Source organism: Ursus maritimus, unplaced genomic scaffold (genome assembly GCF_017311325.1).
Source record: "Ursus maritimus isolate PB19 unplaced genomic scaffold, ASM1731132v1 scaffold_12, whole genome shotgun sequence".
In the NCBI taxonomy this organism is placed as follows: domain Eukaryota; kingdom Metazoa; phylum Chordata; class Mammalia; order Carnivora; family Ursidae; genus Ursus; species Ursus maritimus.
Genome location: NW_024423564.1, coordinates 67399042 through 67411949, shown reverse-complemented (window position 1 = coordinate 67411949; position 12908 = coordinate 67399042). Strand labels below are relative to the sequence as shown.

Genomic DNA, 12908 nt, shown 5'->3' with positions numbered 1-12908 from the left:
TATCCACAAACAACAAATATATCAGCAAACAATTTGGAAACTAATCTTATGAGGCTACATGGCTGACCTTACCTTGTTATCCCAAACCAAGTCCTACACATTCTAAACTTAATTGGTATAACACATTGGGTAATTTAAATTTACATTTGGCGCAGTGCTGTGTACAACTAGTCTAACAAACTTTTAAAAATTTACTACTCACTTCTAATTCTTCAAAATTTCAAAAATGACTAACTCAAAACCATAAAATTTTGCTAACATTAAGGATTGTACTTTTTCATTATTTCCATTGTTACAATAAATTATCTTGGGGCGCCTTGGTGGCTCAGTTGGTCATGTGCCTGCCTTTGGCTCAGGTCATGTTCCCAGGGTCCTGGGATCCAGCCCCGCATTGGGCTCCCTGCTCTGCAGGAAGCCTACTTCTCCCTCACCCTCTGATGCTCGCCCCCTGCTTGTTCACTCTGTCAAACAAATAAAATCTTTTAAAGATTTTATTTATTTATTTATCAGAGAGAGAGAGAGAGAGAGAGGGCTAGCACAAGGTGGAGAAGCAGCAGGTTAGGCGTCCCAATAAATAAAATCTTTTAAAAAAATTATCTTTATAAGTTTAAAGGTCACATGTTGTCTAATAAATATTAACAACATTTTAAAACTTAGGTCACAAAATGAAGCTGTTTGGGTCCACAGGCCTAAGACTTCAACAAAATATTTAAGAACAGGGTATTTCAAGGAAAAAAAAAAGAAAGAAAGAAAGAAATACATAGTTTGACCTGAAGAAACTGATCTTGTTTTGGGGAGATAAATTATATTCACAATTAAATGTCAATAACATAACAAGATTTTGTATCAAAACAATAGACCATAGTCCTAGATAATTATGGCATTCAGTGTTAGAATTTTTGGAGGAAGAAAAGAAAGGGGACCTGCAAAGGATCCAAATTTGAAGATGGGGGTGGGATGGGCATAATCCAACATAAGCAGCAGCATAAGCAAAAGGTTGGAGATGGGAATAAGAAAGGGTATAATACAGTAGATAGCAAGGACCTAGGCTAAAAGTAAAAATGAGAATGGGACGGGCAGGGGGGGTGGGAAACAACCTGGCTGGCTCAGTCAGTAGAGCAGGTGACCCTTGATCTGGGGATCGTGAGTTTGAAACCCACACTGAAGGTAGTTTACTTTTAAAAAAATGAGAATAGGGGCGCCTGGGTGGCGCAGTCGTTAAGCGTCTGCCTTCGGCTCAGGGCGTGATTCCGGCATTATGGGATCGAGCCCCACATCAGGCTCCTCCGCTATGAGCCTGCTTCTTCCTCTCCCACTCCCCCTGCTCGTATTCCCTCTCTCGCTGGCTGTCTCTGTCAACTAAATAAATAAAATCTTTAAAAAAAAAAAAATGAGAATAAAGGATTAATAATTAAGTTGGAAATGTAAATTGGTGCTAAAGATCATGTATGCTTAGTTTAAGAATACAGCCTCTGCTTAAAAGAAATGGATAGCGGGGCGCCTGGGTAGCTCAGTTGGTTGGATGTCTGCCTTCGGCTTGGGTCATGATCTCAGGGTCCTGGGATCAAGTCCCACATCAGGGCTCCCTGCTCAGTGGGGAGTCTGCTTCTCTGTTTCCCTCTGCTCTGCTCCTCCCCACACCCATGCTCTCTCTCAAGTAAATAAACAAAAATCTTAAAAAAAAAAAAATGGATAGCTGATTATTTCCTTATATTATTATTTCAAAAATTATTTCAAAATAACATTTGAGCAGGATTAACCTGGCTGAAGAATTCTGGATAAATCTATGGGGGAGGAGAAGAAGAAATCAGAAACAGAACGACCAGTTAGGAGGTGCTTATTGGTTAAGAACCAGGGCGTTAGCAAGACAGACCTGCTCTGCTACTTGCTAGCTGTGAGGCACTGAATAAGTTATTAAACACATCTAAGTCTCAGTTTCCTGTCTTTAAAGTGAGGTAATAATAGTGCCTATTTTATAAGGTGGTTGTGTGGCAAACAGTAATAGTACATGTAAAAACATTTAACATAGTGCTTGGTCTATATATTCAACAAATGTTAGTAACTATTACCTTCATTATAAATCATTTCAAGTGTGTGGTGATGAGGAACTAGACAAGGGCAACAGAAACTAAAAAGAAAGGATGACTTGGAGTGACATTTCCATAGACTCATGAGATGCTATAATTAGAAAAGACCCTAGAGAACTCTTCCAAAAACAAAATGACCCCAGTTTAAATGTCAGGGATGAAGGGAGGAAAAACATGGAGCAAGATAACTCAAGAGGTTTTGACTACAAGAGTATTCAAAGAGGTAGACTTGGGATAATTACGTGTTAACAACATGCTTTAAGATATAAGCTACAAGTGGGGTGTCTGGCTGGCTCATTCGGAGAAGCATGTGACTCTTGATCTTGAAGACATGAGTTCGAGCCCCATGTTGGATACAGAGAATACTAAAAAAAATTTTTTTTAAAAAGATATAAGTTAACAATGAATCAGTCCATACCATGTACCAAACACTGTGCTAGATATTGATATAGTACATCTAATCCCCAGAACAACTCTGAAAGGTAGAGTATTAAATCAATTTTACAAAAGAGCACTGGCATCCTGCTTCTCAAAGCAGACAGAGGTTAAGTACCAGCCATATAACCTTGGTAATGGTAAGAAGCAAAGCTAGGTCTGGAAGCCCTATCATGTTTCCAAAGCCTGTGTTCTTTCTACTTTACTCACACTGCATCCCCCTTTAATACCAATAAAATTATATCACAAACATACTTGTAATTATTTTTCTACCTACCTACTTAAATATGGTGACCATAAACATATTCAATCTTTTCTATATTCTAAGAAAAATATAAAGGTATTCAGCATGAAAACAATGATGAGAATGAATTTTAAAAGCGTTATCAAATGGAGAATTACCATACTTCTAATGAAATATAGCTGAGTATACTATAAACTATAATATGTTAAATGAAAGCAATGACTAATCTTTTTCCATAAGAGAATGCAAACAAATCTGGCACAGCCTTTACATCATTTGATTATATTAACATTTGTCCCACACTACAATATCATTTTTTAAATCACACTATGCTCATAAAAGAAATATCTTACCACACACAGGAGAAGCATTTATATAATATCCCATCAAATGTTCAGTTACAGACAAAAATTCAACCACAGTAGAATGCCCAACCTGCTAACAGCAAGGACCACATGGTGGCAGGTGACCTATTTCTTCAGTGTGTTTCTCAGCAAATATTTTCCCCAACCACAGGGCCAGTGTGTTAGTTCTCCACCAGAATGTTACTTAATCTAAATTTCACCAGGATGAAAATACCAAGTATGCCAGAGTATGCAAGAAAGTTTCCTGAAACAATCTTTTCATCTGTATTCAAAAAAGTCAGAAAATACTTTCCTAGATTGACCAAACTATGTAGTCACAAACTACGTAACTTCTAGACTAGTAGTTCTCAAAGTGTAGTCCAGAGATCCCTGCGTGTCCCCAAGGCTCTTTCAGAGGATCCAAGGGGCCAAAAATATTTTCATAGGATTACTAAGTCATTATTTGCCTTTTGCACTCTCATTCTCTCACATCTGTACCCTGGAGTTTTCCAGAGGCTAAGACCTGTGGTATCTCAACAGACTGAATACAGGCGCAGACATGGGAATTTTTTTTTTTTTTTAAGATTTTATTTGAGAGAGAGAGAGAGAGAGAGCAAGCGCACGCACAGGGTGAAAGGCAGAGGGAGAAGCGGACTCCCTGCTGAGCAGGGAGCCCAATGTGGGACCCATCCCAGGACTCCGGGACCATGACCTGAGCTGAAGGCAGACGCTTAACCAACTGAGTCACCAGGCACCCCAGACATGGGAATTTTGATGTTTTCTATTAAGCCAGACATTAAAGATTAAAATGCCAGACATTAAAGTTATTTGCAAAAATGTAAAACAATGCCACTCTCCTCACTTTTTTCTTTTTAATATAGTTATTTTTTCATTAAAAGAAATTATGTTAGGGGTACCTGGATGGCTCAGTTGGTTGAGCAGCCAACTCTTGACTATGCATAGCTCAGGTCATGATCTCAGGATCCTGGGATCAAGCTTTTTGTCAGGTTACATGCTCAGCAGGCAGTCTGCTTGAGGATTCTCTCTCTCCCTCTGCCCCTTCCCTACGTGTGCTCTCTCTCTCTCTCTCAAATAAATAAATCTTACAAAAAAAAATGTTAACATGTAATACTTTATTTTTAAATGAATATTTTTTAAATTTCTTAATTTTATTCTAATACAGTAAATATTAGTAAATAGCTCTTTGAGATCCTCAATAATTTTTAAGTTATAAAAGGGGCACACAGACCAAAAAAAACAAAAAACAAAAACCTGAGAACCACTTTTCTAGACCTTCCTATATTTATATTTATATAATTATAAATATATTTATAATTTATATACAAAAATCATACAAAATATAATTATATTTTGCCAATAAAAACTAATTTTCTAATTATACCAAAGAGATGTTGCTGCCCTACAGATAATTTCAGAAATTTGTCTTGATAAGAAAAATGTCTATAGACAATCTTTAAAAGAATTGTATCCATTAATTATAAAAAGAAATCACCTCTTATATCTTCCCAAAATAAAAACAACAACGTCAAAACTAAAGTGCTAGCTTACAGACCACTATCTATAAGCTTTGGGCATGAGTTTATCATCATGCTGTATACTTGTAATCTTCTAATAGCTCCTATACAAGAGATAGGGCTCTTTGAGAGGCCTACCCAGCAACTGTTCTGTTACGGAATAATCCTGATTCCCAAATCACAACAGGACTAACCAAGATGCTCAAAAGCAATTCTCTATACCACACTCTTAACATTTCCAAAATAAAAAGTTTTGTTTCATCTAAACTATTCACTATCTCTACTGTTTCTGGAAAATACATAAAGATTAAGACATCGAACTTCCATTTGGATCCAATCCTTACATTGTCAGTGAATTACAATAGATGTAGCAATCCATGCAGTTATTAGAAACCTTTAGGATGCTTGGTAACAGTTTTTTAAAAAACAGGCTGGAGGGAAACACCTTTGGAAAACAGTTTTTGAGGCCACTGGAAACAATAATAGATAACAATTTTGCATTTATGGGTCAGTCTTAAATGAAGATGAAAATCATTATTTTTAAAACTGTAATACTAATATTACAGTTAAAGGCCCTAAGTCAACAACTGTCTAATTCAACTTATTTAACTCTAGGCTATTGCAATAGCCAAGGAATGAGGTGACTAAGGACCATAAGCAGAAAAGCACTTAGAGGCTAGAACAAAATGATGCTTAGATATTTATTAATTCAACACATATTTATTAAATTCTCTACTGCTTGCAAGACCTTGAGCAAGCTAAGAAGCTCATAACTTGATGGGAAGATAATTCCATGGGGGGGGGGGAAGTATACATAAACACTGAAGCTACTCCACAGACAGAATGAAAAGAATTTCTGAGAAGTGCTAGAAGAGAAAAGGAAAGGATGTCTTCTAACAGCAGAGATCAGGAAACATACATCCTGGCAAAGAAGGCATCTAACGTAGACCTTAAACATACAGAAGATTTCAACAAGTAACCAAAGGTAGTGAAGAGCATCCCAGGAAGAGGAAAAAGCATACATTCAAGAAACAGCAAGTATAAAACAGCTTTCCACAGAACCAGTGATGGATTCTAGGAAGAGACTAGACTGAAAAATTAGGTTGGAAGCAAAAAAAAGAGGGACATAAATGACAAGGTAGGCAATCTGGGACTCTCTTTAATAGGCAAAGGAAAGCCATTGGAAGGTTTGCAAAGTCATTGGAAGATTTACCACTAGAAGGCAAATCATCAGACGGTATTTTAATAATACTGTGGATTGAACAAAGTAGAAACAGGGAGAACAGTAAGAACAGTTAGAACACCATCAAAGCAGTCCAGTCAGGAAATAAGAGCTTGAGCTGGGATAGGAGGTAGGAAGAAGATGGATACAAGACATGCTGCATCCTCTTCACTAATAATTTACTTAGTTTTAAATGTTTCAAAACCTTAATTTATCACACAAAACAAGACTGGCACTCACATTATTTCCATTAAAAACCATTCGCATCGCAGGCAATATTGCAGCATACTCAAGTGTGCTTCCTTTATAAAAAGCTGTTAGGTGTAACTAACCATAATCTACATTAAGGCTACAAAATGGGTAATAAAGAACAGCTTATGCATATTTCCAATATTTTGAATAGAATCTCAGTATGCAAAAATTCATCCAAGGATGAACATTTTAAACTCAAAAATTTATTTGTACGTAAACACACAAAGTTTGGATCAGAATCTTCTATACAACCTTATAAGACCCACATCACTACATAATTATAATAGTCAACTTTTTAAAAAAATCACTTTTGGACAACTCAACTCAACTTGACCAGTATTTTTCTATGAGGCCCATATTTTTCAAACATTAGTGCCTTCCTCATTTTCTCCCCTCCTCCCTACTCACCTCTCCGCCCAACAAATTCCCTTTGTATGTCTGCAAGGCAAGATACTATGATACAGTGATTCTGAGGCAGTTTGAATATATAATTCTTATAATATAAATCTAGAATTATTAACTTTACTTTTTATAGGAGGAACCAATGACGTACTAAATTTCCATTTACATGAATGACAAATGCATCTAATAGAAATGATGCTTTACCATTTGGGGGAAACAAAGGGGGAAATACACACAATAGATGGGTGGCAAATCTTACAAACTTTGCAAAACACTGAAAAGCTGCATCTGGATTGCAGTCACAATTACAAAAGCAAATAACGAAGGCTCCAAAACGAAGGGAAAAGAGAAAAATTCTAAGTTATCGTTAAGAGTAAAAAAGGTTGATTTAATAGGAGTTTTTAATATAGCATCATTTAACACTCTAATTGGAAAAAAAACCCAAAGGATAATTTACAGCTCACAAGGACACAAGAAATAATTTCTATATACATTCTACAAGACAGTTACACTTCATTACACTTGCATGGGCTTCAATCCTTTCAAAGGTTTCCAAAAATACATAATCTTATAATAATTGAGGTTCCCCAATGACACACAATTTATTCTGTAAGCTTAACTATAACACATTTTTAAAGACATAACCAATTCACCCTCAACAAAAATAAGGAGTCACAAAGGCCCTCTACTTACTCAAAATCATTACATAAAGCACTGTCTCTAACTGCAAAAAAAGGTTTGAAAATCTGACAGCTAATAATCATAAAATGGGGTTAGAATTTAAAGAAAAACAATTACCCAACTTTTCCATTTTCCCTTTCTTTTCCTTTCCTACCAGATACACAAAATGTCTGTAAGGGTCTCAGACAAAGCTCTGAAGTAAAAATACAGTATATGTATACTTTACATTATGTGTATTCGAACCTATCACATATATGTACACATCACATATATTCACACAAAAAAAGGAAGTTCCTTCTTTTTTTGCTCTAAGAATTGAAGTTATATTAAACCCTATCCCATAAATTAAGTTAAATCACCGTAAATTAAAGAGTAATAAAATACTGCACGTAGATCTCTCTGACAGACTATATCCTGATTAGAAAAACCTCAGACTAAGACCATGACTGAATAAAAACGCCCAATCCTTGAAAATCACTAACCGGCATTTGGTTTCTGTAAGAGGAAAAGGGGGTCTTAAAATGAATAATCACATAGGCAACCCAGTTTCAGAAGTTAACGAAGGAAAAACACAAGGAACCAAATAAGAAATGTATGAAATGACAAGCTTTAAAGAATTCCCCCAAAGGGAAAGACTGACTTCAAGTCTCGGATATAAAGCATCCTTTGCAGGTAGAAGAATCTTTAATTGAAAAAAGGGGGAGGGGGGCACAACAAAAACCTGAACGACACGCAATGGCAAAGAAGTAAAAGAAACGGGTCATTCCTCCCACCCCCACTCCAGCCCCCACCCCCACCCTCGCAGGACAATAGGATCAGGGTCCTAACTGCAAACTTTAAACGGATAAACCAGAAGCAGTTTTACTGCAGCTCTAACTGCAAATCTGCCCCTCATCCCAAACCTAGCGCTCCCAGGAACACTTCTGCCCTAAAAACATCACCAAGGTCTCGTTATATACAAATCAGACCCATCACAAGATTCTTTTTCTCTCCCAAGTACCTGGAGGATCCATTTCAATATAAAATATCAGTTCTGTCGAATAGGGCATCATCACCTCCCTCCAGTCTGCGTCATCGCGGTCCATACTCCACACCGTATTGTACATCGCGCTGTCAGGGGCAGGTCGTCAGGAAATATATAGAAAGCATATATTTTTTTATCTGATATTTAAAAATCTAAAAATATAGATCTGTAAAGTCCCACACGGAAATGTACTTCGGGGTTTCCAACGGCCGGTACAAGTCCAGCCAACTACCAGGATGAGGATGGGGTCCTCTCCCCTCTCGTTAAAAAGCAGCTTCCCAAAAATCCCCTCCACACAGTCGCTCTCCAAAGAGAAAAGCTCCCACTGCCTCCAAATCTTTCCTCGGCAGCCACTTTTGTGTCCTTCGAGGGAGGGAGAATGAAGAGGGGGGAGAAAAAGAATGCGCTGGGAGAAAGGTGAGGAAGTGACAAAGGAAGGCATAAAAAGGGGGTGGGTATTGCGTTCAAGTTTCGGGGTCCCACTGGTCTGCAGAGAGCGATCCCCTCAGGGGCCGGGACTCGGGCTCGGTTCCAGTCAAGCTCAGAACCGAAGCTGCGGCAGCCTCGAGATGGGGGCCCGTCGGAAAGTCCAGTTAGCTCTGCCCGGCTGGGCGCTCCCGCCGGGCTGTAAGTAAGCCCGCCAGTGCCGGCTCCCCTCACGCTCTGCCCTGACTCCAGCCACTAGAGTTTCATTTTAACGGCACGGAGGGGGACACCCTCCCCCGCCTCACGCTCCCCCGCTGAGACACCACCCAACCGCACCGGGCAGGGGGGATAGGCGATATCACTACTGCTCCTTCCCCTCTATTCTGACTCGATGTATTGGGGATTCTATCAGATGCCTGTGAAAGTGTTCGGAAAACTGTCCTCCACGTTGGCTTTCAACTCTCCCCAACGCTCTCTGGGTTTCGACTTCTTAATCATGCATCCTCTCTCCCCCCAGCCTCAATCAGAATGGTACGGTCCGGGCGCTGGCCGCACGCCAGGAGTCAGTGCCGGGAGCACGCGAGCCAGGCCGGGAGGGAGAGGAGAGAGGGAAGGAGGGGGTAGAAAGAGAGGATAAGGTGAGTGGTGATTGGCTGATCCGGGTTGCCGGAGCCCGGAGCCTGCGTCTTTTGTCTGCCTTCCTCCAGCAAAGGAGCGGGAGACGGCTGCGCGCCCCAAGCGGGCCAATCAGGAGGAAGCCGGCGCTGGCCGGCGAGGCGGCGATTGGTCAGAGCCCAGTTACTAAGCGGGACAAAGGCAGAGGGGGAAAGAAAAGAAGAGGAGGAAAAAAAAAAAAAAGAAAGAAAGAAAGCGCAAACGGCGGTTACTGACAGGCTGGGCGAGCGCTCGGGGGCTCAGGCTGCCCGGAGACAGGCGGGGCTCCCGCTGAGGCTCGGTCGGGCCGGACAAGGGGGGTGGGGGGAAGGACGAGCTGGCTCGAGACACCTCTGCCCAGAGACTGGCCGCGGGGGAGGGGAGCGGACTGAGAGGGGCGCGTGCTGTCACTTGGCGGGACGTGCGCTCCTCTGGTCCCTAGGAAGTCCCCGGGCAGAGTGCCCCCCACAGACCTCTTCACTGGGCTGGGACAGCCCCCAAACCCCGCGATAAGTTGTCTAATAAAGAAAAGGTCCGTAAACCCACTTGCAGGACCGTTACCACTCGGTGAGAGGAGATGCCCATGGCCCCGTGTAGCCTTCCCAGGCCGCTACGCGAACACAGTCCGTCCGGGCTTCTTCCTTTGAGCAGTTCCTCTGCGCTTCCCACCCAAGGACTTTTGAACCCAGAGGTAACTCACCACACCTGAAATAAATAGGGAGCCACAGCAGGCCCCTCAGCTCGAGTGCTCACGCCAGAAAACATGCCTTGAAATTACAGTGCGAGTGTGATTCGAGATAAATCACAGGTGTTAGAATCCCTAGCCAAAAGGGCTCTATTCTGTTTCCCTGACAGACCCCCTTCCGCATACACCCAGTCCCTCCCCCAAGCTTAAAACTATGATAGGCTTCACTATGAAAATGCTGAATATTACCATGCATTTCAGAAACAGCTAATTAACTTGCTGGGGAGCACTGAATAGCCAAAAGCAGATTTGTGTCTCCTGAAGGTTATGCCTGGAATTGCCATCCTGCATACCCTACAATACAGTCTGGGGAGGCCAAAAACTGTTCCATTTCCTCTTTACACAGAAGTAACAAAGCCCATTGTGTTTGGGTTGACAACCTGATTTAAGCCCTAGTGAAACCTCCCACCCTGAGTGGCTCTGCTATATTGATTCCTTCCTGTGGAAGAGTTGCCACGTTTCACCCTCTGCCTCCTAAAGTGATTCTGCCTTCCTTAAAGGTGCTCTAAGTTGAGACAGTTCCTGGGAGCCAACAGTCGAAATGTGTATGGGTTCTGTGTAGAGTCTTGAATTTAAAAAGGCCAGTAAGAATAAATGGACAGGGTTGAACTGAGGAAACACATCAGGATTCTTACATGCTTTATTTTTTTCCATTTCTGAAATCCAAACCTGATTCAGAAGCCAGATCAACTTTTGGGACAGAGTATGTTGTTAATTTGAATGTCCTGAGCCGTTTCTCGGAGTAGAAGATGCTGGAAGATCAACTTTAATTTGTGGCTGGCTTCCCAGCAGTCTCTTTACTTCACCATATCTGGGAGCCAGAAGTACTCACATGTGATAACTCAAAAGGCAGAACAATCAGTCAAGGGCAAGTTGGTTTATTTTTGTTCACTGGTGTCCCTGTGCATTCCCAAACAAAGTGAAGGTGAAGAGACGAAGTGTGGAAAAGATAATGGCTTTCAGATTTCCACAGCAACTTTTGCCTGGACCACTTTTCATCATTTAGTGGTGGGGTTTCAATTTCTAATATGCAGCGCAATCACCCAGCCTTTCCCACACCTAAGACTTGGAAAGATGTAGTGAAGAAGCAGCACAGTATATAATCTAATCCTCAACACTGGCACATGGAGTAAAGCTTGTGTCAACCTTGCCACCTAAAATTATATGACCCAACTCTCCAACAAATAAAGCTTTGAATAGGAGACCTCCAAAAAATAACAGTGATGCAAGAGGCAATGATGAATCAAGGGGAAGCACATTTCCTTTGGATGGGCTTGAACCACTGCCCTGTTATGGTGGAAAGTGCCCGTCATATGATGCTGGCTTTACTTTCCTTCAGTTGAGAAATAAAAGTGAGGTTGTGACTGCATGTCATCAAACCACCTCAGGCTTTTTGGCAAAGGCAGAGAATGTTAGCTCTGGTGTCCTGGACCATTTCCATCCTGGAGAATTATATTTGGCCTGGGTGTGGATTAAATTCAGCTCTAAGAGCTCAAACTCCTGGGTCACAACCTGCTACTTTGGGATTTTTTTCCCCCTTTGTCTCTCTCCTTTCTCTTTTTAATTTTTAAAAAATATTTATTCAGGGGCACCTGGGTGGCTTAGTCGGTTACATGTCTGTCTTCGGGTCAAGTCATGATCCTGGGGTTCTGCGATCCAGCCCCACCTTGGGCTCCCTGCTCAGTTGAGAGCCTGCTTCTCTCTCTCCCTCTGCTGCTCCCCTTGCCTGTGCTCTCTCTGAGTCAAATAAATAATAAATAAATAAAACCTTTAAAAAGTATCTATCTATCTATCTGAGGTGGGGGTGCAGGCAGAGAGAGAGAGAGAATCCCAAGCAGAGTCCCCACTAAGCGCAGAGTCCAACTCAGGGCTGGATCATGACCTGAGCAGAAATCAAGAGTCAGATGCGCCTAACCCAACCGAGCCACCCAGGTGCCCCTCTTTTTTTTAATTTAAAGTAGTCTTAGGTAAATCGAAAAAATCTGTCTGCCTTCATTTATGTGTCTGTGAAATAGGAGATTGCCTTCAGATTTATGCAAGCTTCTTAGCTTATTGTGAAACACTGAGAATAAAAAAAATGCCAGTTAAATACCTAGAATTAATAGTACCTTCTGTAACTCCAAATGAATAGGATGTCCTTCACTTTTCACCCTGGTATGGTCTTGCTGTCAAACTGTTCAAATATGCTCCATTTCCCCCTCTTTATTTCAGAGATGGATGAAATATTTCTCCTGTGCACTGAATATAGGGTATGATCTCAGAGCTCTCCATGCCAGCAGAATCAGCCTGGAACTCAGCCAAAAGTTCTTCGTGATTAAAGGTGCCATCTGAGCACACAATATTTTTTAAAAGCCTTGCAAAATGGAAACACACTTTTATTTTTTTAAGGTCACTAGCTTTAATGCCAGGACTGACTTTAGCCTTTGGGGAAGGATTACTGGCCTCAATCCCCCTCTTCTTTTTTTTCCCCCTTTCTCATCATTTTTCTTGACCAAATATCTTATGATAAGGCCAAGTCCAGCAGCTAAATAAACTCAGTAAATGGTATTCCAAGAAAACTCTACAAATCATCAGTTGCAGATCTGAGGACCTCCTCAGCCATATGCCTTGTAAGTTGGGCATCTATCAAGTTTTGATGGAAAAGTTTTCCTTTATTTTTGTAAAAAGTAAAAAGACCAATGCTAGTGGATCTTCCAGAAAGGCCTCTCACCGGGGAATTGATAGTCATCTCTTGAGATAGTGTCTCAAATCATGATTTTACATTTTTTCAGAATGGTATTCCTTTTACTTGGCATTTGCAATTTTTTCCCCTCTCCTGCACATCTTTCTTAAAACTCGAAAAACTATGTGATGGGGA

At 40.9% G+C, this 12908-nt stretch overlaps 1 protein-coding gene across 1 annotated transcript in view; it reads right to left on the bottom strand.

Moving 5' to 3' along the window:
• The window catches only part of PIK3R3 (phosphoinositide-3-kinase regulatory subunit 3), a 135243-nt gene extending 126750 nt beyond the window's left edge, over positions 1 to 8493 (bottom strand). Inside the window, exon 1 of the mRNA XM_008699270.2 lies at positions 8203 to 8493. Coding sequence (XP_008697492.2) covers positions 8203 to 8308 — 106 coding nt within the window. The 5' untranslated portion in view covers positions 8309 to 8493. The remainder of the gene's footprint in view (positions 1 to 8202) is intronic.
• Positions 8494 to 12908: the final 4415 nt, after the last annotated feature.